Here is a 27,198-nt window from a genome sequence, read left to right on the forward strand (position 1 = left end):
TTCTCATCTTGACTTTTCTGCTAGCTGTTGGCTAAGCTGTTGTGATGAAGAAAGGGTTGGAGGAGGAGGAGGAATGAAACTAATTGTAGCATATAGAATGTCTGCTATGAAGCTAGAAGACAGAACTATTAAAGGGGAAGATGCCAAAAGAAGAATGAGAATAAAGCAAACAGTGGAATGAAAGGAGAGAAAAGGAGACTGGCCACAGAGGAGGGCAGCATGCGAGATTAAGGGAAGCCAATGTTCACATTATTTTCTTAGAATCATAGGCATGGGCCTCTGGTCCAACTTGCTACCCAGTTCAAGGGTCCTTATTCCATCCTGGACAAACGGTTTTCCAAACTTTCCTTGAAAACCTCCAGTGATAGAGCATCCACCAACTCTGGGAGGCCAGCTGTTTCATTGGTTTATTGCTCTCACTGCTACGACATTTCTCTTTACTTCCAAGTAGGCTCTCTCTTTAACCTGTTGCTCCTTGTCCTGTCCTCGGATGCTTTGGGGAATAAGTCAACCCCCTCTACTCTGTGGCTCTCCTTCAAGTATTGGAAGACTTCTATCAAGTCACCCCTAATCCTTCTCTTTGTTAGACTAGACATACCTAGTTCCTTCAATTGTTCATCATATGGTTTAGCCTCAAGGCCCTCCATCATCTTTGTTGCTGTTCTCTGCATGCTTTCTAGGGTCTCAGTATCTTTTTTTTTTTTGTATCATGGTGACCAAAATTGGAAGCAATATTCCAGGTGTGGCCTCACTACCAGGCCTCACATACTGAATGCAATACTAGCCATCCAAGTGTTTTGCTGATGGCCTTGAAAATATACAAATGCTTCTGACCTCTGCTATCAAGGGATTTCCTGTATCTTTTAAACCAAATAAAACTATAATGCCAATCTTCTTTTTATTTCCTTTCCCACAATTCTATATAATCAGTATCAGTTTCCCACAACAGTGGACTTTCAAAACAAGCTTCTCAAAAGGTGAGAGGTGTACTTTTTATCTTTCCTAGAGTTTCAGTGAAAGCAAATGTTAAATATCTATTCTGAATGCAAACAATTATAGGCTTGCCGGAGATCTAGTAATTTTTTTTTTAAAAAAAGAAAAACATGGTATCCTTCCCACTCCCCTAAAAAAGGAAGTTTTTCATAGCCACACCCAGATCATCTCACAGGGAACAAAAATGTGAGAATTGAGAAGTTAACCCAGATTACTGCAAGTAAAAGTTGTTCTGATCCCTGAGATTATGCTTGTACCATTTTAAAAAGGGGCAAGAAAGGACAGATAGTGAAGGACTGTCAACTTGCATGTGTGATGCGAATATGAAAGGGAAAGGTGATTGCTATAAAATCTAAACCAACCACATCCCCTGAAAATAAAGAGATTTAAGATCATATATGGAATGGGGTGTTTAAGATAGGCTTGATTTAGTGATTAAAATACATGAGGTTGATAGCTTCCCTGTATGTCATTCCCCATATATAGACAGTAATCTTACAGCACATGCCTCTTAAGTTCTTCAACATAAGGTCAAAACTACCAATGCGTTCCTGGTTATGTGTCACTGAGCAGTTTTTAAATAAGTCTTTAGTCAATTATCTAATGAAGTGTGTCCAACCTTGACAACTTTAAGACCTGTGGGCTTCAACTCCCAGAATTCCCCAGCCAGCATGGTTAGATGAGGAATTCTGGAAGTTGAAGTCCACATGTCTTAAAGTTACCAAGATTGGACATCCCTGATCCAATGTATACTGAATGTCTTGATGCGCATATCATATTAAAAGTAGGGAGATTGGACTTCTCACTTTCCACCTCCAGCAGAATCCAAAACAGCCCATGCCAATGAAAAATAATACTTTCAAAGGAAATGAAGCACGAACCACAACAGAAACCAAAATATTGAAAAAAAGATCCTCTATACAACCTTTTTAATCCCCATAACATTATTTCAGAAGCAAAAGCAGTCTATTGCATGTTACTGTCCTTGCTCCTTTCTATGAAAGCCATCACTTGTGATTGTCTAGCCAAGGGCTGCTATAGATGAAGTGCTGGAATCAGAGATGTTGTCTGAATTAGACAACAAGCACTTACTGAACAGGTAAGAGTTGGGACAAGCCAAACAGGGGTTCGGTGACAGCACCCTACAGTAGAGGGATTAACTCTTCCTTGAAGACTCCAGGCAAGGAGGGCAGCATCCTGTCTGTTTCTAGTCCTATTGACACCCATGGCCATCTCAACCCACTGCCCTTCTAAATGTACTACTCATCATGTCCCACTAAAGGTTGAGCAGGGAGGTGAGCTGCCTTTAAAAAAAAACCCAGCTTTCATAAGGTGGACCAACTAGATAACCCTTTTCGTTTAAAATAAATGGACATTTGATCTGATCCAACCAGTGAACCATTATGTTCGTACTTTCTCCCCGCTTGGTTTCTAATAAAGTTTGTAATTTCCCAAAGACTTCCAACCAATCAGATTGGATGCTGTGTTGTGGGTTTAGGAGTCTTACTTAATCAGAATTGTACATTCACACCTCTCCTATTTTTTTTAAACTAGTTCTCTTCACTGTTCTCCTCCACACGAAATCTTCCTTATATGGCTTAAAACTGACAGGTTCATATTCCACTCAGGCTAAAGCTATGTAATAAAAAACCCATTTCAGAATGACAGGAATAGCAGCAGAAATGGGTAAGAAACCAAGGAGGAAGAAAACAAGATCCCTGGGTTTGGATGCTTTGTTTCTGTTCCCTTATATTGCTTTAAAAAACATCTCTTGTTAGCACCTTTAAAGAAAAAAGCTGCTTACTGAAGATAATGTTCTTAAATAATCTAGACTAGAGGCAGTGACTCTTGGGTTTTCATTGTAAGGAAAATGGCAGCTGCAACTGTACCCTTTTGCTCCTGGCTTTCTTTGGCTTTTTAAGCCTTTAGAAAAAGAGCAAAAATGTTGTTGCTATTAGAAACGAATGGGCTATTGCTTTGCATCCCTCAAAGGAGGAACGTCTTGATGGCGCCCCGAAGAATCTGTGGAGAAAGAAAGAAAAAAAGAAAGAAAGAAGGAGGGAGGGAGGGAGAGGGAGAGAGAGAGAGAGACTTCTAGCAAAAAAATAGCCATGCTCATGTCAGTGTCAAGGAAGAGGTCCTGGAAATGGCAGCTGGCTCTTCCAACACCCCATTGTCCCTTCCCTGTTCTGCTACACCTGAAGAGACATGGGAGGATTTGCTGTCTCCCTGCGATGCAGCTAAAATTTTGTCCAACATTAAAGGGAACCACTGGAACGTTGAGTTAATCTGGAGGTTCTCGGGAATCCACCCAGCTGTCAGCTGGCGAAGAGAAGACAGCCGGCCTGATCTTCTAACTCTTGCGGTGGTGTTGCCAGGACAGTGCCAGGGGGCAGTTGCCCGGCATAAGCTGTGAGCCGTTAAACTGGTGGGCAAGGGATGAACTGCCTGCGTCTCCTTTGGAGTAGTAGCCTCTATCCTCTGCAGGTGACTCACAGCTGTGGGGTGGAAAGGCAGTGGTGGCAAAAGGCTGGGAAGGACAGTTCCCTCCTGTACTTCAGTCTCAGGGGCTGTGCGGTCAACACCAGGAGGCCCAGTGGTGGCAACTTTCTTGCTGCAGGATTCACAGCACAGCTTGTGGTAGCTGGGAATGGAGCAGTATCGAGCCAGGACTTCCATATGGCAGAATACAGACTTGTCCCCAAGGCAAGACACCTCTGTGACGAGAGAAAAAATAAATCACAAAAAGGTTTCTTGAAGTGATGTGAAAATACCCTTTACTCAGGCAGACAAAGTGCTGCCAAATGCCCAGAGTTGGAAGGGTTAAAAAAACAACAACCACAATGCAGGTAGTCCTTGACTTACAACAGTCCACTTAGTGACCATCTAAACAGCTGTCAGGATTCCGGCAGTTACCCCCATTTAAATCATGAGCCTCGAGCCAAACTTCCAATACTTCAGAAGGATTTATTGGGAGTTAACACGTCCAGCACTGCCTGGGTGTAGCCGAATCTGAGACTCATTGTCAGATCTGTGTATCTGCCATTCTTCAATGGAAGAAGAAGGGGGTGGGGGGGAATTGTACAAGTAATCCTTTTTGATGTAAACCTGAATATCTTAAATCTTATATTGAATCTGTATAACCTGCACATGATATACAACTGGAGGACTGGAGCCAGATGTCTAGAAACTTGTCACCTCTTGGAGAGATAGCAAGAGGAGAAGGGACCATAAAAATTCCAGCTCCGGAGGATACTCCCTGGGAAACTCTTCTAAGATACGTTCCCAGAAAAGGGGGGAGGGGAGGTAATTAACATGTTGGTTCCTTGTTTGACTAAATCCACATCCGAATAAGGGGAGGGGTTCTAACTCCCTTTATCTATTACTGTACGCCTGGAAGCATCTTAGATTCTGCTTTGACTAGTATCTGGATTACTCCTTTCAATAAAGAATTCCTTTTGAACTATCTAGCTTTCAGAAGTTCATTCTTTTCAGTTGAAGGGGAAAAGTCCAGTGCTTACATAAAGCAGAATCTAAGATGCTTTCATTGAATTCATTGTCACCCTCATAAAATATTTCTACGGTCTTTTTAGAGTTGCCAACAATACTGAATGACGTGACTTGTGACTGTTTTTCACACTTACGACAATTCCCCACGACCATGTAATCAAAATTCAGCTGCTTGGCATCTGATTCATATTTATGACGGTTGCAATGTCCTGGGGTCATGTTGATCACTTTTTTGCAACCTCCCGACAAACAAAATCAACGGGGAAGTCAGATTCACTTAACAACCGGGTTACTAACTTAACTGTGGCAAGAAAAGTCATAAAATGGAGCAAAATTCACTTAACAAACATCTCATTTATCCACAGAAATCTTGGGCTCAAATTGTGGTCATAAGTTGAGGACTACCTGTAACTATCTCAAATATAACTAATAAACATTCTGGGTTGTACGATCATTGTCCAAAAAAATAATATAAATATTATGCAAATACAACCCCCCGTTATATACAAGTACATCCAAATTAAATCAACCATGTCTACATCATTCTTGCAATACTGAAAGAGTAGCACGGATGCATACACAAATAGATGAGAACTAGAAGGCTAGGAGTTATTAACAAGGAGAAAGAAAAAGAGAAGAGACAGGGTTAGACAAAAGAGGAGCCACAGAATTTTTAGTACTACATAATAATCTTCAAGGGAAACATATGGAGTAAACTAAACAGGATTATCAGAAATTCAGGATGTCAGTGGTATTTTTATCATGATATGATGATTTGTGTCAGGAGTCATAAATGAGTAATGAGCATTCCCTTCGCCTTTTGCTCTGAAGAAACTGTCAATCCCAACCTCAAAAGCCTTGCTCTACTGTTATATAGGCTTTAGAAGTGGGACGTTTTCTGTTTCTCGAGATAAACCATTTTATAAAAAGAAGTTTGCAACATAGACATTTGATTTAAATCAATGCCAGTTCAGGGGAAAAAAAAAAAAGAACGGGCTATCCTTCACTGCTTATGGAAGACAAGAATAAGCACGTCGTTCGCGTTAAACTTATGAGTAGCTCAACAAGATAGAATGTTACGTTTGAAGCCTCAGAAGGGAAGATGATGAGATGAACAGCAAAGATGCTGAGCAGCATCTTTACAGGTTTGGGGGTTGTACTTTTGAGTCAGTCTCAAATGAGCAGTCAGTATAGTCCCAAAGATGCTTTCTCAGGAGGCAACTGAACTTCCTTTGTTTTTCCTTGAAGACGTTTCATCTGAAGAAGTTTCTTGGATGAGAAGCAAAATATATTCAAGGAAAAACAAAGAAAGACCAGTTGCCTCTTGGAAAAAAAAAACATATTTGGGACAACCAAGACCTGGATGACTGAGAATCTCAGTATAACTTTTCTTGACAATATTTTTTAAAGTGGCTGCCATTGCCTCCATCCCAGAGCTGAGGGGTTGCCATAATCTTCTGGCTGGGTCTCTGACTAATGAGGACTACAACTCACATCTCCTGATTTTTAGCACAGTGTCTTTAACCATTACACCAACCTGACTTAAGGCGGTGTAAAAAATATAAACCAGGCAAGCAGAAATACCAACATAGAAATGTGATTAAACTTAATGCAAAGAAACAGCTTTTAGACTAAACAGAATAGATCAGGGGTCCCCAAACTTGGCAACTTTAAGACTTGTGGACTTCAACTCCCAGAATTCTGGGAGTTGAAGTCCACAAGTCTTAAAGTTGCCAAGTTTAGATACCTCTGGAGTAGATAGATCTGGGCTATTTGCAAATACCTAAAGGATGCTGAATGGCAGTTGATTTTACTAAAAAGAAAAAAAAAACTGAACATACTTACCTCAAGACTACGCCTCTCTAACTCATCCACTTTATTTCTGAGTAGATATTAGCCTAACATGACTGAACAGACAGGCAGAGGTGGTATTCAGCAAATTCTGACCAGTTCTGGAGAACCGCTAGCGGAAATTTTGAGTAGTTCAGAGAATCAGCAAATACCACCTACAGTATTCTTACCCTGCCACGCTCACCAAGCCACGCCCACTGAACCGGTAGTAAAAAAAAATGAATCCCACCACTGCAGACAGGAATACAATCTTGGAAAGCTTTAATCCTACATGGCTTTCCTAGCAGTAAATGCCACTGCTATAAACACATGTAAAGCCACAAACACATGTAACACGTGCAGTAAACATGTATAAAGAATGATACCAATGAATCAGCATTAATCTCACCTGGGACTGTACATTTTTTTAGTGGAAGCAAATTAAATACTTTCTACATTATGAAAATATTTACTAAGCTTGGTGTACTATAACATAAGGAACAATTTATTGTCCCCAGGAAAGTAAGATCATTCTGTTCTTCTCAAGAATTGCGTCTCTCATTATTTCCATTCAGTGGTTAGGCAGATGATAGTTATCTGGACAATAACAGCAGCATCCTTCTGATTTTGTTTTACAAAGATCCATTTTTGGCTATTATGTTTTTTATTAGTTTAATGTGATTCATTGACTTATGCACACTTGGATAGCTGGCAAACCAAATTATGCTTGGTGGTTTAGCAAGCGATTGTTTAAAAAAAAGGTTTTAGTAGGTTTTAGTAAATGTATTCATTCACTTACACAATGAGATTGAGAGCATCCTATCTTCTCAGTATTCCAGAAAAAGTTTGGGGTAATTCAAAATTTAGTTTGGGGATCAGAAAAATGACAAGGAACCCCAAATGCATTTTGGGAATAGATTCTCCTTGTTCTGAGTAAAATCTTCTTCTGTTTTGGCATTTTACTAATACTATGTACAAGAAATTATGGTAAAGCTGTCACAACCTGAATGGAAATTCTAAGGCTTCCTGGACTGAATCTTCTTATGCTGAGGAGAATAAAAGAGTTGAGAGAAGTTGATTCAGAATATGAAAGTCTGTACTTACTTGATGATACCTTGCTAACGGGATGTTGGACAGTCTCCTCTGAAACCCACTGGACCTGTGGAGTCACGTGATTGCTGGTGTTTGGTGGATTTCCTAAAAGAACGGAAATAAAATAACTCATCTGGATCTCAGCTTCAAAGTAGATGGGGTCACTAAACCTTTCCCCAGCATAATTTTCCATTTTTAGTGAGATGGTTTAAGCCAGAGGTCTCCAAACTTGGCAACTTTAAGGCTTGTGAACTTCAACTCCCAGAATTCTCCGGCCAGCTATAGTCCACAAGTCTTAAAGTTGCCAAGTTTGGAGACCTCTGGTTGAAGCCTCCTGAAGAAAATGCCAAACAGGTGTACAGGTAGTCCTTGATTCATGACTATTCACTTAACGATGGTTCAAAGTTATAATAGCGTCAGAAAAAGTTATTTATAACCCATCCTCAAGTTATGACAGTTGAACCAGCATCATGGTTACATGATCACAATTAATGTGCATTTACAACTGGTTGCAGCATCCTAGGCCGACTTCTGAGAAGCAATGTCAGTTGGGAAAACCAGATTTGCCTAACGATTGTGATGATTTACTTAAAGACTATGGTAAAAATGGTCATAAAACTGGGTCTGGTCATTGATGACTTAATGATTGCATTGCTTAGCGATTGAAATTCCCAATTGTGATCATAATTCAAGGGCTACATGTACTTTGTTCCTTTAAACCAGGGGTACCCAACTCCCGGGCTGTGGACTGGCTACAGTCCATGGCTCGCCAGAAATTGGACCCCGCAAGTAAGCAAAGTCCCATGTGCCCACGCATGGGATCCAGGCAGCACACAAAACCTCCTCTCCGGTCCACAGAAAAACTGCCCTCTATGGAACCGGTCCCTGGGACCCAAAAGGTTAGGGGCCACTACTTTACACAACTTATTGTAGCCTAAGCTTCCTTGAAATAATATTTTTGGAGGCAGCTCCAAGATTATCAGGACAGAGGCATCTGTAGAATTTACCACTTTCATTAACATAATGAAAGCGTTGCACCATCTGTATAAGCTCCCACCTCTTTCAAATGTATATGCAATGCACATTTAACATATAAAAGGGATGGAACTTATAGTAGTGCCACACTACTCTCACAATCACCCCCACACACAAACACATTCCCACAGATGTGGCTCATTCAAAACAGATAGATGTCCACAAGGTGTTTTCAGCCTTGGTAGTTCTCATTTGTAATTTTTTTTATAAAACTTGTGAAAAATGGTTGCAGGGAATGGCTATGTCTAGAATAATGAAGAGAAGAACTAGAGGTGACTTGATAGCAGTGGCTGCCAAAAGATGAGGGGGGTCAACTTATTCTCCAAAGCACCTGAAGGCAGGACAAGGAGCAATGGATGGAAACTAATGAAGGAGAGATCCAACCTAGAACTAAGGAGAAATTGCCTAACAATTAGAACAATTAATCAATGGAAGGACTTGTCTCTAGAAGTTGTGGGTGCTCCAACATTGGAGGTTTTTAAGAAGAGATTGGACAACCACTTGTCTGAAATGGTATAGGATCTCCTGCCTGAGCAGGGGGTTGGACTAGAAGACCTTCCAACTCTGTTATTCTGTTATTTGTAGTATGTGTAGGTGTGGGTTGTGAGTGTGGAAATTCCCTCTTCTTCCCCATGTGGCTGAGAACAAACTACTTTTTTTCCCTCACTGCCTGATAGGCTGAGTAATTTCTGCACCCCAGAGAATTACATGACAGCTTTCTATCCTCCTCCACTTCTTTTCTCTAACTGGAAGTTTGCTCCTCACACCAAGTCAACCTGTTGTCACTGAAAGCCTTGAATAGAGAATTCAATAGAGAACTGAACTCCCAAAGAGACAGCCAAAAAGCCACCGAGAAATGTAAAAATATATTGTTAAGTCTGTGCAAGAATAGAGCCACTCGCGTGCATGTTGACCAGCAGTCTGACATTTTGGTTTTGGTTTATTTCCAACAATGGAGCTATTTCATTTCATTACACATGTATAGACACTGTTATTTAATTCCTTCCACAATTCCAGGTTCTCTCACCTGGGCATTCCTCCAGTTGGCAAACTTGGAAAGCTTCTGGCTTCTCATTATCACACTGACCAATGCTGTTGTCCTTGGACTTGCAGACCACTTGGCGTTGCTGAATGCCTTCTCCGCAGCTGACTGAGCACTGTCATAGGAGAAGAAGAAGCAGATCGATCAAGGAAGTGAAAAGAAGGAAAGTTGTAGCTAATAAAAAGAGTCTTCAATTAAATGAATAAGGCAGCTCCATTGAGGAAGCTCCAAAAATGTAATTGTGATTAGAACAGGGTGCACAAATGGTTCTCCTAGCTCAGAGTTTTTCAAATTTGGCAACTATAAAATGTATCAACTTCAACTTCCAGAATTTCCCAGCCATTATACTGGGAGATGAAATTCACACATCTTAAAAGTAGCCAAATTTGAAAAAAGTTGCTGTAGCTGGATTTTCCTTTCCTTTCCTCTCCTCTCCTTTTTATTTATTGAATTTATGTTGCCATATTGCATGTGATCCTGGAGGCAGACCCAATTAAAACACAAGTACCCAAGGTATCTAACAATGCAAACAAAATAGATACCAAACCAAAACATAAAAAGTTAAAAAACACTTAATTAAAATTGACAATATGAGGCTAGACTACTTGAGGGATTCACATGTTACAACGCTAGGATCAATGCTCACCAAGGCTTAGAGAAAAAGTAATAATGTGTTTCATATCAAAAGTATAGTGCCAAGTCAAGGTTTTGGAGAAATATCAAATCAGCATTAATTCTAACCATGCAATCAGCTGATGGCGGCTATCATTACATCCTTTTCCATTATCTGAAATAAATTGTAGGTCCAATATATCTGAGAGATTGTGGAATACCCAGTGAAAAAAGTTGGGATAAAACATTCCAAGTAAAGTACATCAATGATTGGATTTGACAAATTCCATCTCCTATGTTTTTTTCCCAACACATTCATTCTATACCCTGGCAAGACATCACTTGAAGAGATCAATAGGTAGAAAAGATTTACAAAATGGACCAGATTCAACATGTTTCAAGTGTGAACCAGCTGTCTCAGGGATTTTGCACGCCAAACAAAACCCAGGTGTTGTGTGAATTTGGGGTGGTGGATGAAACAAAAACACAGCCATTCTGAGCAGGACAGCTAGGTGCTCTGTGCTGTTTTCAGTTGATGTGATTCAAAGCTGTCCCACCTCTCGGAACTTATGTATTATTTTCAAAAACATTTTGCATTTTGTTTTGGGGAAACAAAGCCACCTCCAAATGTTGGGACAGGATGTTTTGAAATGATCCAAACGAAGAGACTCTTTTCTGTCTCCGTTTCAGGGGTACCTGCGGGAGGAAGAGATCCCAGATCCAGTATCTCCATAAGCTGTTAAGGCAGTGATGGGACCACATGGGACTGATGCCTTACCTGAGACCAAGCCCCTGTCCTCCACTGGGCAGGACATGGGATGCGGCTGCAAGGCCTCCGGGTATCTGGCTTCTCTCCTGCGCAGTACTTTGAATGCATGGTCCGGTTGGTACCGTTCTGTAGCTGTTGTATGCAGTGCACCACTCTGGCCTGAATCCCAAGTTTGCCACAGGATTTACTGCAAGCTCCCCACTGCTCAGTCCCCCAGCTGCCAAGAGAACAGCAAAAAGCAGGACTGTGAATTCCTAACAATTAATGTCCTCATTCTTTCTGACCAATGTCAACTGAGGTAATACAGGTAGCCCTCGCCTTAAACCGTTCTGTGATGACCCGGGGCTTGACACAATAATAGCCAAGTCACAACAATAGAAGAAAGTCCCTTTAATGCCTCCAACTTGGCCCCAATGTCCAATTATCCTCGGCTGGATATCAAACTCTTAAAGAAAACAGTTTACGGAGGGAGTAAATCAGAGGTGGTATTCAGCAGGTTTTGACCAGCGGAAATTTTTAGTAGTTTGGAGGAACAGCAAATACCACCTCTGACTGGAGATTTTACAGTATCCTTCCCCTGCCACACCCACCGAGCCATGCCCACTGAACCAATAGTAAAAAAAAAATGAATCCCACCACTGGAGTAAATGCAGTCTGCACCCAAAGTAAAGTTAATTCGAAATAAAAAACCCAACACAAACCACACTGAAGGAATTACTATGGCAGGTAAGGATGATTAATTGCAGACTTCTACCAGATAATGCAGCAACCACAGTTGGGAGTAAGCCAAAACACAGTTAAGCTCTGACAAGAATGCATACTTTGCTTCCAGCAACTTTGCCATGCGCAGTTTGTCCTTTTAACCAGTCCTCCCAGCTGCAGCCCATGCAGGGGATCAGGGCCACTTCCTCCCCCATAGACCATGCCACTCACGTTTCTCCCTTATCCGCTCCTCCCTGCGTGCCCTAAGATGGGCCTGGATGTTCCTCTGAATGCCCATCCGGCCTGTGCCCTTTCCCAGTTTCCTCTACAACCACCGGAGCCACACTCCCACTCCTTGTCAGCTGTTCCATCTCTCCCTCGGAGTCAGACTCCAACAGGGATATGACACATTCTTTTAGTGACCATTCAAAGTTACAACGGCACTGAAAAAACTGACTTATGACCATTTTTCACATATACAACCTTTGTGACATCCCTGTGCTCATGTGATTCAGACCAGTGGTGGGATTCAGCTGGTTCACACCACTTCGGGAGAACCGGTTGTTAGCTTACTGAACTGTTTGGTGAACTGGTTATTGGAAGAAATCATTAGGGCAGAGAAATACAGTTCCAGTTGTGAGTATTAAGAGTCGAGTACCCATGTGGCTACAACTTTTTGTTTAAAAAAAATGGTATTACCAAAGCAGCTTTTGTTGTTGCTCACATTAAAGGTTTTTTTTTTCTGGTTAATAGCCTTATTTATTGCTGAAAAGCAACTCATTGTTTCCCAAATTCAATGAGGTTAAATAGTCTGTTTAAGGAGCTCCTTTCTCTTGGACTGGAAAATTCTGAGGGTTGAAGAACATCTTAAAGATGTTGAGGTTGAAAAACATGGATCTAGATTATATGAGCTCCCAAATACAATCTGAAATACAGGTAGTCCTCAACTTATGACCACAACTGAGCCCAACATTTCTGCTGTTAAGTGAGACATTTGTTAAGTGAGTTTTGCCCCATTTTACAAGCTTTGTTGCCACAGCTGTTAAGTGGATCACTGTGGTTGATAAGTCAGTAACATGGTTGTTAAGTGAATCTGGCTTCCCCACTGACTTTGCTTATCAGAAGGTCACTAAAGGGGATCCCATGACCCCAGGACACTACAACCATCATAAATATGACCCAGCATCTGAATCAGTGGTGGGATTCAAATAATTTAACAACCAGTTTTCTTGGTATTCAAGATTTGCTGATTTGTGATTCTGTCATACATCTTACAAAAATATTATACCCTTGTGAACCAGGGGCCAGGAAATTGTCCATTGAAAATATATTTTCTTATAATACATACAAAGATTAATTGGTCAGTAGTTTAATTTGTCCTCTCTATATATTTATATAATAAAATAAGAAAACAAGGGGTTTCTTTCTTTCTCTCATTCGGCCTGGCATCCAAGGTTTTTTTTAAAACAAAGAACATAAATCTTCCAAAAATGCTACTTATGCACATTTATGTAAGCTTGCAAGTTAGGCTGGTTACACACATTTAGGCGCATAAAGAAATGACTGATATGAATGGATAGTGGTGGTTTGTAAATTATAACACACAAATTATCTCTCCACTTATGAATACAATGTGGAGCCCCAAATTTCTGTTGCTCCCCAAGACAGTCAATTGAGTTTCACCCCATTTTATGACCTTTTAGCCACAGTTGTTAAGCAAATCACTGTGGTCGCTAAGTGAACCATGTGGTTCTTAAGCGAATCTGGCTTCCCGTATTGACTTTGCTTTGTTATAAACTGTGACTGCATGGCCATCATGCTGCAATTATACTAAATACACACCAGTTGCCATGCCCCTAAATTTTGTCACATGACCATGGGGATGCTGTAACAGTCACGAGTGTGGAAAAAACAGTTGTAAGCTCCCCTTTTTGGGCAATGCTGTTGTAACTTCAGATGATCAATAAAGGGAGAGTTGTAATTCAAGGACCACCTGTATTGTTAATAAAAGCAGCACTCACATCGGTTGAGAGCACTCTTGTATGTTACACCTTCTGCGGATTGGCTTCGGTTTCTTTCCATTGCCACAGAAGTTCCGGTGTAACATTCTGTTATCATTCTTCCTCCGGCATCCATACTTGGCGTATTGTATTCCTGTAAGATCACAGAAGGATAAAGGCATTTTAATGCATGTTGGAAATGCAACTGCAAAGGAGTGCTTTATTCTCTTTGGTGAACCAGTAGTAAAGCAAGGAAATGCTGAATATTTTAATGCAGAAGATTCCTAAAATGAATATAAGAGTGAAACCAAAGGTTTTTCTTTTAAGGACTAGCCCACAAAGCACTATCTATCTATCTATCTATCTATCTATCTATCTATCTATCTATCTATCTATCTACCTATCTGTTTTCCTTTTAGGACTAGCCCATAAATCTCTCTCTCTCTCTCTCTCTCTCTCTCTCTCTTTTCCTTTTAAGGACTAGCCCATAAATCTCTCTCTCTCTCTCTCTCTCTCTCTCTCTCTCTTTTCCTTTTAAGGACTAGCCCATAAAGCACTTGCTATACACATACACATACACACACACACACACACACACACACACACACACACACACACTGTATATACATATATATACTGCATAGGGATTTTGTTCCTGTATGTGGATTGCAGCAAGCATTCTTTATCTGCAAAAATGGAAAGGTGTGTCCAATCTCCACAATGGAACAACGGATGGAAAAAGTGATGGAACTAGCAGGGATGGCCAAATTAACTATTCTAATTGAAGAAAACAATACGTCTGGTTTTGTTTCTACTTGGAAACCACTTCTAAGCTTTGTGCTTGAGGCAGAAAAATAAAAATAAAAATTTTGACTTTGGGATTTGTTGATTAGATTAGCTTGTTGTTATAGAAATGATTAGTAGTTACTAAATATGTAGAAGTAAAGAGCTGAGGCTGTAACTTTACTATTTGTGTTCTACTGCATGAAAAAAAATTGGATTTTACACTTTTTATACACATACACAAACACACACAGTTACATGATATATACATATACATAGTTATGTGATCAAAATTCAGGTGCTTGGCAACTGGCATGTATTTCCTGTGACTGGAACTTGGGGTCACAGAATCTCCACTTGCAAACTTTGCAGCTGGTTTCTGACAATAAAAGTCAATGGGGGACTTTCAGATTCACTTAACAACTGCAGTGATTCATTTAGCAACAGTGGCAGAAAAGGTTATAAAACTCATTTAGTAACTGCTTGCTTACCAACAGAACTTCTGATCTCAATTATAGTCGTAAAATCAAAGATTACTGTCATCAATTCTTGACTTGGACAATATTTCAAAATCACTCATAGATCTTTTGTGAGCGGTATGAAGAAGCTCATGACACCAGAATTAACAAAGCACAAACATTTTGTAATCTTTTTCCTTCCATTTCATGTTAGTTTGATACTCCAGATCCGGTAGCCTTCGTTGTTCATTATCCAGTGCCTTTTCTAGAAAGGAGTTTCCCTACATATTTAAATATAGACCCATCTGAGCTGGGTCATTCCAGGACAAGCTTGCATATGGAAAGTAGTTCTAAGCCAGTGGTGGCTAACCTTTTTGGGTTCCTGTGCCAAAAATTGTGCATGTGCTTGCATACTCCTGCTCGCGTGCCAGCACCCAGAAGGCAATGCGCGCCCCCCATGCCCCCTACGCATGTGTGCACAATCCCCCACCACCGCCCCCTTACCTGCACTTTTTTCGGCCTCCCAAAGGCTTGAGGAAGGCTTCTGCAGGCTTCTGGAGGCTTTGCAGGCCAAAAACTAGCCCCGTTTTGTCACTTCCAGTATTTTCGGAAAAACAGGACGTGACGAAATGGGGCTAGTTTTCAGCCTTCAAAGCCTCCAGAAGCCTGCAGAAGCCTTCCTCAAGCCTTTGGGAGGCCGAAAAAGCTGAAAATCAGCTGTGAGGCACGCACATGCGCGGTGAGGTAAGTTTGCCTGCAGCTCGCATGCTGACACAAACGGCTCTGCGTGCCACCTGTGGCATGCGTGCCATAGGTTCACCGCCACGGTTCTAAGCACAGAGAGAATACCTCCACCACAAGCTTTTGAGCACGGAGACCAGCCCTTAAGAGCCCACTCATAGATATCCGTTTCTTCAAGAAGGACATTATTGTTTCCGATGACAGGGAGAAGGTCTTCATGAATTATGTACTTGTACATCAAGCTGCTTTTGGAACTATCATCTTGTGGGATGACCTGGAATCAAAGGAAACAGGATAATAAAGAAAATGCTTCCTTTATGTTCCTAAGTTTCTTCTGTCCCTTTCTTCCTAACTTTTTGGAGTGGGGAAAAAAAAGGCTTGTAAAATTAGGCATGACTCAACGTAACAACTGCCTTGCTTACCAATGGAAGTTCTGGTTCCAATGGTGGTTCATAAGTTGACTACCTGTAGATGGGACAGGACAGCAAACAGAGGAGAGAAGTAGTTCTCTTCCACTTGCTCAGAACAGCAATAAGGTCACATCCCCTATCTCTAAAACCACAAAAGAACTGGAATCCAAACTTCCGGTCCCACACCCTTTGGGGGAAACTGGGAAGGACCACAGAAAGTGATGATGATGATGATGATGATGATGATGATGATGATGATGATGATGATGATTTGCAGGGTGCAGTTCTCCCACCCCTGGTTCCAAACAAGAAAACAATACTTGTGCTTTTCTTGGACAGGTGTGTGGGAGCCTAAGGTGTCCTCAGGACTTACCAGAACATTGATAGCTTCATGAAGGGGACCACTAGTCCTCAAGCTTTCCTTGCCATTCTCGGTGGTGTATTCCCATTCCAAACCCACCTTTAGAAAGGTGTGGTTCTTGACACCCTTGATGCTGCCGGGATTGATAATGAAGTCACCAGAGGCTTGGTTCTTAACAGCTAGAGAAGGAAAAAGAAATTATTTGTAGCAGATGATAATCAGGCCGGGTCTGAGAGTGAGGGGTCAAACAGATCATCAGTTTAGAGTCACGAGGCTCCCACAAGAGAACCACGTCCAACCCCCACGATCCATGGATCTTGTCTATCGCCAATTTGCTTTGACCATTAGTAGCTCAGATTCTTGTATATAGCTAGCATGAAATTAACTGGTACTACTTTTGAACTCTGTCCTGGATCCTGATTTCTTGCTCCTGACATTATTTGGATTATGGCTCTCATCAACATCCTTCAAAAGGAAGAGAGGAAAATGAAAATGATTGTTTAAGTATAGAAAGCCCTGAAGTCATAGAGGAACGTGTTTTTCCCTGTTAAATGTTATTTTGATTATTGGGTTAAATCTGCAGCTATTTCAGTAATTTTTTGCACCTATAAAACAACAGAATGTGGTGTATGCACCTGTCCTTTACTAACTGTGAGAACTAATGTACTATAGGAAAACGGGGAAAAAGCATATTTTCTCTAGAATTTAATCAGAAATTCCTATTAGCAGTAGAATATGCTATTCTACTGCTAATCAGTCTCCTTCAAAATGCTAGGTGGAGACAAATTTTTCTATTCTATTGAAAGTGGGTTGTTGTTGTTGTTGTTAGAAGTCATTTGTCCATACAGTCACTAGGAACTGAAATACTACTGGCATAAAATTACCTCTTGTGTTTTTGTCTACTTTAATAATAGATAATCTATGCGGGAGCCAATCTTGCAGTGCCTATTTATATTTTGGAAATGACAACTGGATAAAGTAGGCACAGGATATAAAGTAATTGTTTAAAAATATTAACTGGATGATATGCAAAGGCCACCTTTGGAAAAATTATTAACTCAGCCAAAAACCAGCCTTGATGAGAGAAAATTAAGTATCTGTTTTATTTGAACTTTAATTTTGAATAGATTTAGCCCTTCTCTTTTTTGACGAGCATTTGTTAAACATCCCTCTGAATACACAGTACAATAAACACCCCTCTGAATACACAGTACAATACACAACTGTTTCCCAGGCAATCTGTTCTCACCAATTGTATGGGATGCAGGCTCCATCTCCTCAATTTGGACATGCCTGGCACCTACTGGAATCTCAAACATTTTCAGAGCACCTCCTGAAAATTGCAAAAGAAATAAGCCATCTTTAAAATGAGTGCTAAATATATATATTTTTAAATGAAGCTGCTGAGATGGGAACCAGCAGTTTCTAGGCTACAAAGAACTGTTATGTTAACCCAGATACGGTATCTTTCATGACCATATAGAAAATGACCAAGTATGCATTGTTTATAAATAGTTTGAAGGGAAAAAAATAATAATTTAAGGCTTTGATTTCTGCATATCATAGTGGGCAAATCTTCTGTGCTTATATGCCTTTATTCCTCAGTCACATGTTTGAGAGACTTCTAGGAATAAGCCACTTCCTGAACCAGGGGTTAAGATCATGAATATTTAGCTGCCTTTAATTGCCAACATGGGAATTGAGTTTGAAAATATAGTAGTACCCAACTACAGAATTGTCAGGCAGCCCCTTAATCTTTCAGAGACTGATGAATAATATTTCCCATGAATGTACATTTTTATTTTCTTTTAGTAAGGAAATTTTGGCATGAAGGAAGCTTGTTGGCACCATACTGATTCCTGAAAGGTACAGAATATACCCTAGAGTGGTCTGAACTAACCACAAGAATGCGGGGCATTTATAAACTTCCCACAGGGTCACTCAAGCCAGGTTAGTTCTTTTTTTTTCATTTTAACAAAAGACTGATGCTTCTTAACTTACAATCCTCCACCAGCCTCCAGTCTGTAGCCAGTAAAGTATGCTCCATTTCCTCATGGTGAGGACTTTGAGGAAAAGAAGAGAAATTTGTTTTCTAACTGATTCAATCCGTGTTCAGCAAAAGCAGAGTTCATATGGGGGTACTCAGAATATGTTCAGTGGATCACTTTTGGGGGGAACAGGAGGAACTACACCAGAGGTGGTATTCAGCAGGTTCTGACCAGTTCTGGAGAACTGGTAGCGGAAATTTTGAGTAGTTCGGAGAACTGGTAGTAAACTTCCCCCAGGAGTGGGTGGGAATGGAGATTTTACAGTATCCTTCCCTTTGCCACGCCCACCAAGCCACACCCACAGAACCGGTAGTAAAAAAAATTGAATCCCATCACTGAACCGCACCAAAACAACTACATATATTCCCCTTCTTTTTTGAGGTAAATAAAGTTATAGCTGGCATTTTGGAGTATTTAAAAGGGACCATTTTCTAGTAGCCCCACATTATAACATACATCAAGACCTGTATTTACCCTAATCTCACTTGGAGTGATGCATCCTTTGTCCATAGAGTCCTCGAGTAAAATTCTTGGGAACTATCACAAATCAAAGTCTAGATGTTATTCTCATGACAGCCACCCCACGATTGGCTAAACTTTTACTTACACTTCAGTTCACTTGTAATAACTCAGTTCCTCAGACCTCCACTCAGGGGTTATAGTTTCAGACTACCTATACCTACCAACCATGTCTACTACTGGACTTTTCCAGACTTTTTTAAAAGTCTGCTACTTTCTCTAGGTACTTCAAATTTCCTTAAATATCACCTGGATTATGCCAAGGCCTCCTAAAAGCAGTTTGCTGTCACAGTTATGAAAGTGTTATTCATTGCTGTTGAAATCCATGTCTGGCTTTCTATCCAAAGTAGAGCAGCTGGCAGGATCTAGCTGACTTTGGTTGACCTCAAGAACATCTAAACAGGGTTGCATTTATAAACAATCAAGAAATGATAGTGTGGATGGCCAGAGTGGTTAGCTAGACTAGTTAGTAGTGGGAAAACATTCCAAAAATCTTAAGCAGCATCCATTTCTATATTACTGCCAACTACCCATTGTCTTTCCCTATAGCTTCCAAGAACTGATTATATCATCTCCCACAACTATCAAGACTTTGAAAATTTAAAGAGGACTGAAGCACATTATTGATGTTAAAGAACTGCTGTGGAATGCTGAAGAATAGAAAGCTATGTTTACCTTTAATTGTGATACTAAATCCACTATTATTACCTTTTCAAGTAGCATTTGTTCTTCCATTCTCACCTGACTGCTTGGGGGTTTTGACCAAAGTCGCCTTCACTGTTCTACAATGGGAATTGTCACCCCCGCAAACACCACACTTGTCATCCTCTTTCAGAGAGCCAATTTCTCTGTCGCATCCAACATGCTGCCATTCGAAGAAGAAAAACACAGAATTAAGAAATGGGGTTGAGGATGCAAATTCAAAATGGCAATCCTCTGAATGAACTCAGAATAGGCCTGGCGGAATATTGTTAACTATTTCTCTCTGTATGACAGGATGATCTACTTCAGTGTTTCTCGACTTTAAGTTGCGTGGATATCAATTACCAGAATTCCTCAGTCAGCATTGATTTACTCTGTGGGCAACCATCAAATTTATCAAATTTGTTAAATCAAATTTAACCCACTTAACAAATTTCTCACTTAGCAACATAAATTTTGGGCTCAATTATGGTCCTAAAGTTGTCGTCTACCTGTATTTATGACAGTTGTACTGTCCCAGGGTCATGTGATCACTGTTTGTAACCTTCCTAGTTGGCTTCCAACAAGCCAAGTCAATGGGGGAACCCAGATTTACTAAATGACCGCATGATTCACTCAACAACTACAGTGATTCACTTAACAACTGCAGCAAGAAAGGTCTAAAATGAGACAAAACTCACTTAACAACTGCCTTGCTTAGCAATGGAAATTTGGGGTTCAAACGTGGTCCTACCTGTATAACGTTAAGAATTTACCAAGAGTTACCATGGCCACTGCTGGCATTGAAATCAGAGAATGTCTATCACATATCTATTATAAGTCCTTCAGAAAAGTTTCTAAAACTTGAATGGACCTGCAAGTTACATACCACACATTCACCCCTTACACAGATGCTGTAGGGGTCTCTGTAGGTGCACCTGGTACCATCGTGGACAGCCTGATTCATAAATACCACATCCCCAGTTTTCTCAGACTGGCAAATCAGTTCACATTTCTGGGCATCTGCAGAAGAAAAAAATACACGGAAAAGATTGGTTCTATGCTCTGGCAATTGAGATGCAAAGCGGAACTCAATATTTTGTTTTATTTTTATTTATTTGATTTTTATTTCTTTGATTTGTCAATCGCTTACAAAATAATAGGTATAAGTATAAACATGAGTAAGAAAACAGAAAGTAGGTACAATTAAATGGGGACAATAGGACAGGGACGGGAGGCACGATGGGGCACTTATGCACGCCCCTTAATATTTACAATTCAACTTCCTGGGAATCAAGGAAACCAATCTATGATGGTTTCTTCCTCCTATTAATCCTCCCTTCTTTTCGAAGAGAACAATGATCCTACGGCCTAAACCAGGAGTGACCGATCTTGGCAACTTTAGAACCTATGGAACTCAAGCCCCAGAATTCTGGGAGTTGAAATCCACAAGCCTTAAAGTTGCTAAGGTTGGACATCCTTGGCCTAAATGGGTGCATATGCAACTGGAACACCTGGATCATAGAAACAAAAATAATCTTCAATAAATATATTTGCAGATAACCAATCAATACCATTGCTTTGCCATGGGTTGAAGCGTCTTATTTCTATACGTTCTATACAATTTCTATACATTGATAAAAGCTTTGACCGGAAGGGTTTGACAAGTTACATTATTTCATTCATAGAAGAATAGCCGTGCATCAAAGTTGGTGATGGCAAGTCATCCCACGGTGATTATTCATGCAATATTAACCCTGTTTGGATCATTGTTCTCAAATATTAGCAAAGAGTACTCAGAACACACAGAGAGTGTATTTTATGCACAGACCTCTCACCTCAAGGGGGGGAAAAAATCACACAACAATAAGAGGAGAATTAACTAGCATGGTCCCTCGTCTGATTCCCTGTGGACAAGATAGTCTTCTGCATAGGATTCTTCACAGTTACCAATCTGGACAAGACATTGATCAAAAGGGCATTTGGATATGGTGGGGTAGTGACATCTCATGGAGAAGTCACCAAAGTGAATGTAACATATTTTACATTCAATGCAGTAACAGCTATTTAACAAGAACAAGTAAATGAGTTTCTCTGGATTTAAAGAATGGTTGAAATTTACTCATTGCTCTTTCTGGGCTGGAGTGGCTGTAGAGATAAGGTGTTGTTTTTTTTACTGTAAAGATAAGGTTAAAAGCGTTAGGATCCTTGTTTCTATTGTTCAGAAAGAAGTAGTAGTCAAAGCTGTAGGGAAATAAAGAAAGATTGCATCGTCTGTGCCCTGATGATGTCACTTGGTTGGTAATGAAATGTCTGCAAGAAAACCACCAAGCTCAGACAGCACCAGAGATCTCACAGTTCAATCCAGAGCTACAAATAGTCTCTTCTATCAAAGAAATATTTCCCTGCCCTTTGAAACATCTTGCTACCAGAGGTAAAGTCTCTCCCCACCCTTAAAATCTGGCTCTGTTGATTGGCATGGGTACTTGAGGAAGAAGCTGTTACCTGGAGGTGGTTGATGCAATGACAGAGAAGACACTATCTCTGCTGTGAACCTATGGTTGTTTTTTTTCCAATTTGTATTTAAAAACATTGCCATTTTAATTCATTTTCATATTTCATAATTGTTTTTTATATCCACAGTGAGAGCATTGCCGTATATATTTGTTTGTATTGTTCCAATTGTTTTTATGTTTTGTCATGCATGCCGCCCAGGGTTACTGCTTGAGATGAGCAGTTATCAGACATCTATAAATAAATAAATACATTTACCCTCAGGGTGCTCGTAGGGAAGCCAAGTGTGTTTAGAGTTTTCATGAGTGTAATAAGAGTTCCGCTTGGAACACTGCTGAGCACGAAAATCCTCATAGGGACCTTGGCATTCTTCGGCATTGCAAACCTGATATTCATACATGGCACCTGGACACTGGCGGCCACCATAAGCTGGGCTGGAAAAGAAACAAAGAGTTAATTAAGGGCCAGAGTACTCACATTCTGCAACCCAAGGCAAGCAGGAAAGGTATTCGGTTTCATTCATTTTAATCTTTTCTTGTCATGCCCTTGTTGGAGTCTGATTCTAGGGGGAGATTGAGCAGCTGACAGGGAGTGGGAGTGTGGCTCCGGTGGCTGTGGAAGAAACAGGGGAAGGGCACAGTCCAGCTGGGCATACAGAGGAAGACCCAGGACCATCCCCTCTTCATCCTAGGGCACACAGGGAGGAATGGAGAAGGGAGCAACGTGGCTTAATGGAGAGGAAAGGGCCCTGATCCCTGTCATTATTTGCAACTGGAAGAACAGGATATAAGAAGCGCGTTTGCACACAGCACCTTGCTGGAAGCAAAGTATGCATTATCTTTCTCAAGGCTTATCTGGGTTTTGGCGTCCTCCCAACTGCGGGTGCCGTGTTTGGAAGTCTGCAATTTATCATCCTGGCCTGTCATGTTAATTACTTCAATGTGGTTTGTGTTGGTTTTTTAAAATTTCTAATTATCTTTACTTTGAGTTCGGATTGCATTTCTTCCCTTCGTAGACTGTTTTTAGAAGAGTTTGATAACTGGGCATTGGGGGCCAAGTTGGAGGCATTAAAGGGAATTTATTCTACTTTTGTGACTTCGTTATTTTTGTGTCCCGCTCCGGGTCATCACATTTCTATTGTTGGTTTATATAAATGAATAAAAATTATATTCAGGGGTCTCAAACTGGTGGCCTGCAGGCCGATAAGTCACACGCAGGCCACACCCACCCCAGCTCCGCGAATGGGAAAAACGTCACGAAACATCACGCGATGGCAGTGTGACATGGTGAGTTTGACACCTGTGTTCTACATTGTTATATTCTTTAAAAAAAAATCTCAAAACAGGCATACAATGCATGTAAATGCAGTATTAAAAACTGTCAAAACATTTGCAAATAAAGCATATTTACTATTAAAGATAAGCTCTAAGACAATATAGGTAGTCTTCAGGTTACAATGAGATTCAGGCTTAGCCTGATTCATCCTCAGATCGTGCTCTGACTAAAGAGGACAAATAGAACTGATTTATCATAATCAGAATATAGCATATTAATGAACATTTACTCTAAATTTCCTGGTGGATACATCTATCACTGAGGATAGAATAGGACCTCCTGGTGTGGAACTAACTAATGAAAATCTGTTGTTCTTTGAACATTGCTCTGAATGCAGGAACAGAAGAACCACTGTAATATGATGCCCAAAAGGAATGGGATAGAATGATGGGATTAATCTTGAGAAAGATCTTTGCTGATAATTAAGACTGGCTTAGTTAAGAAGCCTCTCTCCAGCTCTAGCTTTATATTAGCTGTACATCATTGTTTATGTATGTGCACCCACAAAAATGCACAATATTTACAGACCTAATTTTGTTAGAATTTGACATTTGACATTGTACCAAAAGGCCATAAGGGGAAGAGAGATTATTCTTATATTTTGGCATTTATTAATTGCTCTATGATTTTTTAGCATAAAATAATTTCATTATTGTTGGCTATATTAAAATCTGAAATGAGAAGATGATAAGCCACCTGGGAAAGCCAAGGGAAATCATCAAAAAGCAAAATTTAGAATATTTTGGACATGTAATGCAACACCCAGAAAAATATGGCATGCTTCACTTAATCCTCCAGGGAAAGATTGAAGGCAAATGAAGAAGAACATCATGGCTTCAAAATCTAAGGGACTGGTTTGGATAAAACTCAACAGCACTTTTTTGTGCAGCTGTTGATAAAAATAGGATTCCCAACATGATCGCCAATGTCCAATGACAGATATGGCACAAGAAGAAGATATTGGGGGAAAAGCCAGTTTGGTGTAGTAATTAGGGTACCAGGTGAGAAACTGGAAGGCCATAAGTTCTAATTTCACATTAGGCACAAAGCCTTATAGGTGACCTTAGGCCAGTCACTTTTCTGAGCCCCTAGGAAGCAGGCAGTGGCAACCTACTTCCAAAATCTTGCCCAGAAAATTGCAGAGACTTATCCAGGAAGTTGTCACATTGACTCAAAGGCACACCCACACCCGCACAAGTTCAGGGAACTATAGAGTTACTCTGCTAAATAGGGTAGGTGCTCTTGAACACCTTTATCCCATGGAAAACCAGACTTACGGTGGTCTGTTGCAGTTCCTGCTGCGGGAACGCACCCCACCCCCACATGTCCTGGAGCAGGAACCAAATTTGGACCAGGAACTCCAGCTGCCATCCTGGCTGTAAGGTTGTTCTGAAGTCTTCCAGATGCAGTGACCCTTGAAACACCACTGGAACAGGAGAAGAAATAAGGGTTACCTGAACACCTGCCTCTTCATATCTGTCCAGTGTTAGTGAGGAGAGCAGTTCTACCGCCACAGAAGCACCCAGCTTTACAATAGGGTTCGGAATCTGTTCCTCCCACTTTCATTGGTCAGGCAGACAGGGATGACTGTGGAGCAATAAAAAAAGGTCTCAGGGGGGCCTGGGTGGCACAGGACAGGCATGAAAAAAACCTTATCACTTCTAGAGCACCAACTCTGAATCTTGGCACAATCCGACAACATGCTGACTCCTATCCTTACCTTAGTTCCCCCCCACACACACACACCATCTGTATTTTCAGTGGGAAAACCAAAAGGGTGTCATGGGAAGACATTAAACCAGGAGACTTCAAACTTGGCAGCTTTAAGACTTGTGGACTTCCATTCCCAGAATTCCACAGCCAGCATGGCTGACTGCGGAATTCTGGGAATGGAAGTCCACAAGTCTTAAAGTTGCCAAGTTTGGAGAGCCCTGCATTAAACCTTCACGTGTTATCTTCCATGAACGTAGCGAACACAAAGTACAAACAGCAAACAGCCATACACATTGACTGCCATACACATACGTTAAAAGGCAACAATCATTTTTTTTCCTACTCACCAGGAAGTGTAACCTGAAGCATTTTAGTGTTGCAGGGAATATCAAGGAAAACCCATCAGTGCAAAATAAAATGTGCAAAGTGCTAGGAAAATGTGCAAAGTGGTTGAACATGAGACTTCAATCATTGTTTATTTATGAGCCGTGATGGCGCAGTGGTTAGAATGCAGTACTGCAGGCTAACTCTGCCCAAAGCCAGCAGTTCAATCCTGACCGGCTCAAGGTTGACTCAGCCTTCCATCCTTCCGAAGTGTGTAAAATGAGGACCCAGACTGTTGGGGGGCAATAGGCTGACTCTGTAAAGAGGCTTAGGCAGGGCTGTGAAGAACTGTGGAGCAGTACTTAGTGCTATTGGTATTGGTATGCATACCCCATCCAACTGTCTCAGGCGCTCAAAAATTAAATTAAGGCCTAATTAATTACAGCAACTCTAATTGCACAAAATGCCAGAATAGGAATGGCAGAAGTTAAATTCACATCTGTGAGAAATATGAAGCTTGGGAAAGGCTATAAGAAAAGCAAGGATATTACTCTTTTGACTACAGGAGTAACTTCTGGGGATCCTGTGACTTTAGCCACAACTCCAGCATCTTTCCTCCCTCCTCACAATATTTTTGCATCCAATTGGGAGTGGAGGCTGCTCACTCATTTTAAAATTTATTTTAAACCTGGACCTTGATATATATGGGTATGTGAATCGCAGTAGCAAACAAATTTAACTACCCGTATATACTCGAGTATAAGTCGACCCGAATATAAGCCGAGGCACCTAATTTTACACAAAAAACTGGGAAAACTTATTGACTCGAGTATAAGCCGAGGGTGGGAAATGCAGCAGCTACTGGTAAATTTCAAAAATAAAAATAATTAATTTGGGAAACGATCTCACTATCATGAAAGGTTTAATTGATTCACTAACCCAAAAGAAGAAGATGATGATGACAGCGGGAGGCAGGAGTCACTCTCTTCCCCTCCCTCGGAGGCCCCTGAGTCAGGAGTCACTACCGCCGGCGTGGCCCCAGTCCCGCCGCTCGGGAAGGGAAAGGCAAAGCGCTTTTGCCTTTCCCTTCCCGGTTGGGGCTGTTGGGAGTCGCTGCCGCCGGAGGCCGCGACTCCACACCATTTTTTTTTCAGAGGGAATCTGACTCGAGTATAAGCTGAGGGGATTTTTTCAGCACAAAAAATGGGCTGAAAAACTAGGCTTATACTCGAGTATATACAGTAATCAACTTAATTGGTTAATCTGAAAACAATTAATTATTAATCCATTCATCAAAAATAATAACAAAGATTGCTATTTAATTATTTGATCAATTTATTTCCTTCCCCTCTCTCTTTTGCCCTTTTGACGTGACACTTAGCAATTGGGTTGCCATTCCCAATCGTTCCTAAATGAGGACCACTTGTATGGTCAATTTTTCCCCCAAAGTTTTTTTTTTTTTATATTACATATGTATCAATGTGTGAACAATATGACACCTGGGTGTTTTACATTTTACATCGAATAACATATTCATAATCATGTTAACTATTTTTCCCCATAATCTTATTTCATTCTAGCATTAAAAGAAAAGAAAGATGCGTATGAGATAAAGGACAAAAAATGTATAACATTGTCTATTTTGGCCCGTAAGACATACAGTATGTCCGTCTGTCTGTCCATATATGGATGTAAAACTGTTTGGGCTCCTGCTAAAATGTGACTG

General features: G+C 40.7%; 1 protein-coding gene across 2 annotated transcripts in view; it reads right to left on the bottom strand.

The window, feature by feature from the left end:
* Positions 1-736: 736 nt before the first annotated feature.
* Positions 737-27,198, bottom strand: part of ADAMTS14 (ADAM metallopeptidase with thrombospondin type 1 motif 14) — a 69,464-nt gene continuing 43,002 nt past the window's right edge. For both annotated transcript variants that reach the window (XM_087964093.1, XM_087964092.1), the window contains exons 11-22: positions 24,713-24,861; positions 22,359-22,534; positions 20,476-20,609; positions 19,647-19,770; positions 17,588-17,671; positions 16,351-16,517; positions 15,676-15,841; positions 13,607-13,739; positions 10,893-11,100; positions 9,488-9,617; positions 7,438-7,530; positions 737-3,710 (exon numbers count right to left, since the gene is read on the bottom strand). In XM_087964093.1, the coding sequence (XP_087820219.1) occupies positions 3,109-3,710; positions 7,438-7,530; positions 9,488-9,617; positions 10,893-11,100; positions 13,607-13,739; positions 15,676-15,841; positions 16,351-16,517; positions 17,588-17,671; positions 19,647-19,770; positions 20,476-20,609; positions 22,359-22,534; positions 24,713-24,861 (2,166 nt within the window). In that variant the 3' untranslated portion in view covers positions 737-3,108. The remainder of the gene's footprint in view (positions 3,711-7,437; positions 7,531-9,487; positions 9,618-10,892; positions 11,101-13,606; positions 13,740-15,675; positions 15,842-16,350; positions 16,518-17,587; positions 17,672-19,646; positions 19,771-20,475; positions 20,610-22,358; positions 22,535-24,712; positions 24,862-27,198) is intronic.

Source organism: Notechis scutatus, chromosome 4 (genome assembly GCF_049901735.1).
Source record: "Notechis scutatus isolate UNSWTSFEM ecotype Mainland chromosome 4, rNotScu1.2, whole genome shotgun sequence".
In the NCBI taxonomy this organism is placed as follows: Eukaryota; Metazoa; Chordata; class Lepidosauria; order Squamata; family Elapidae; genus Notechis; species Notechis scutatus.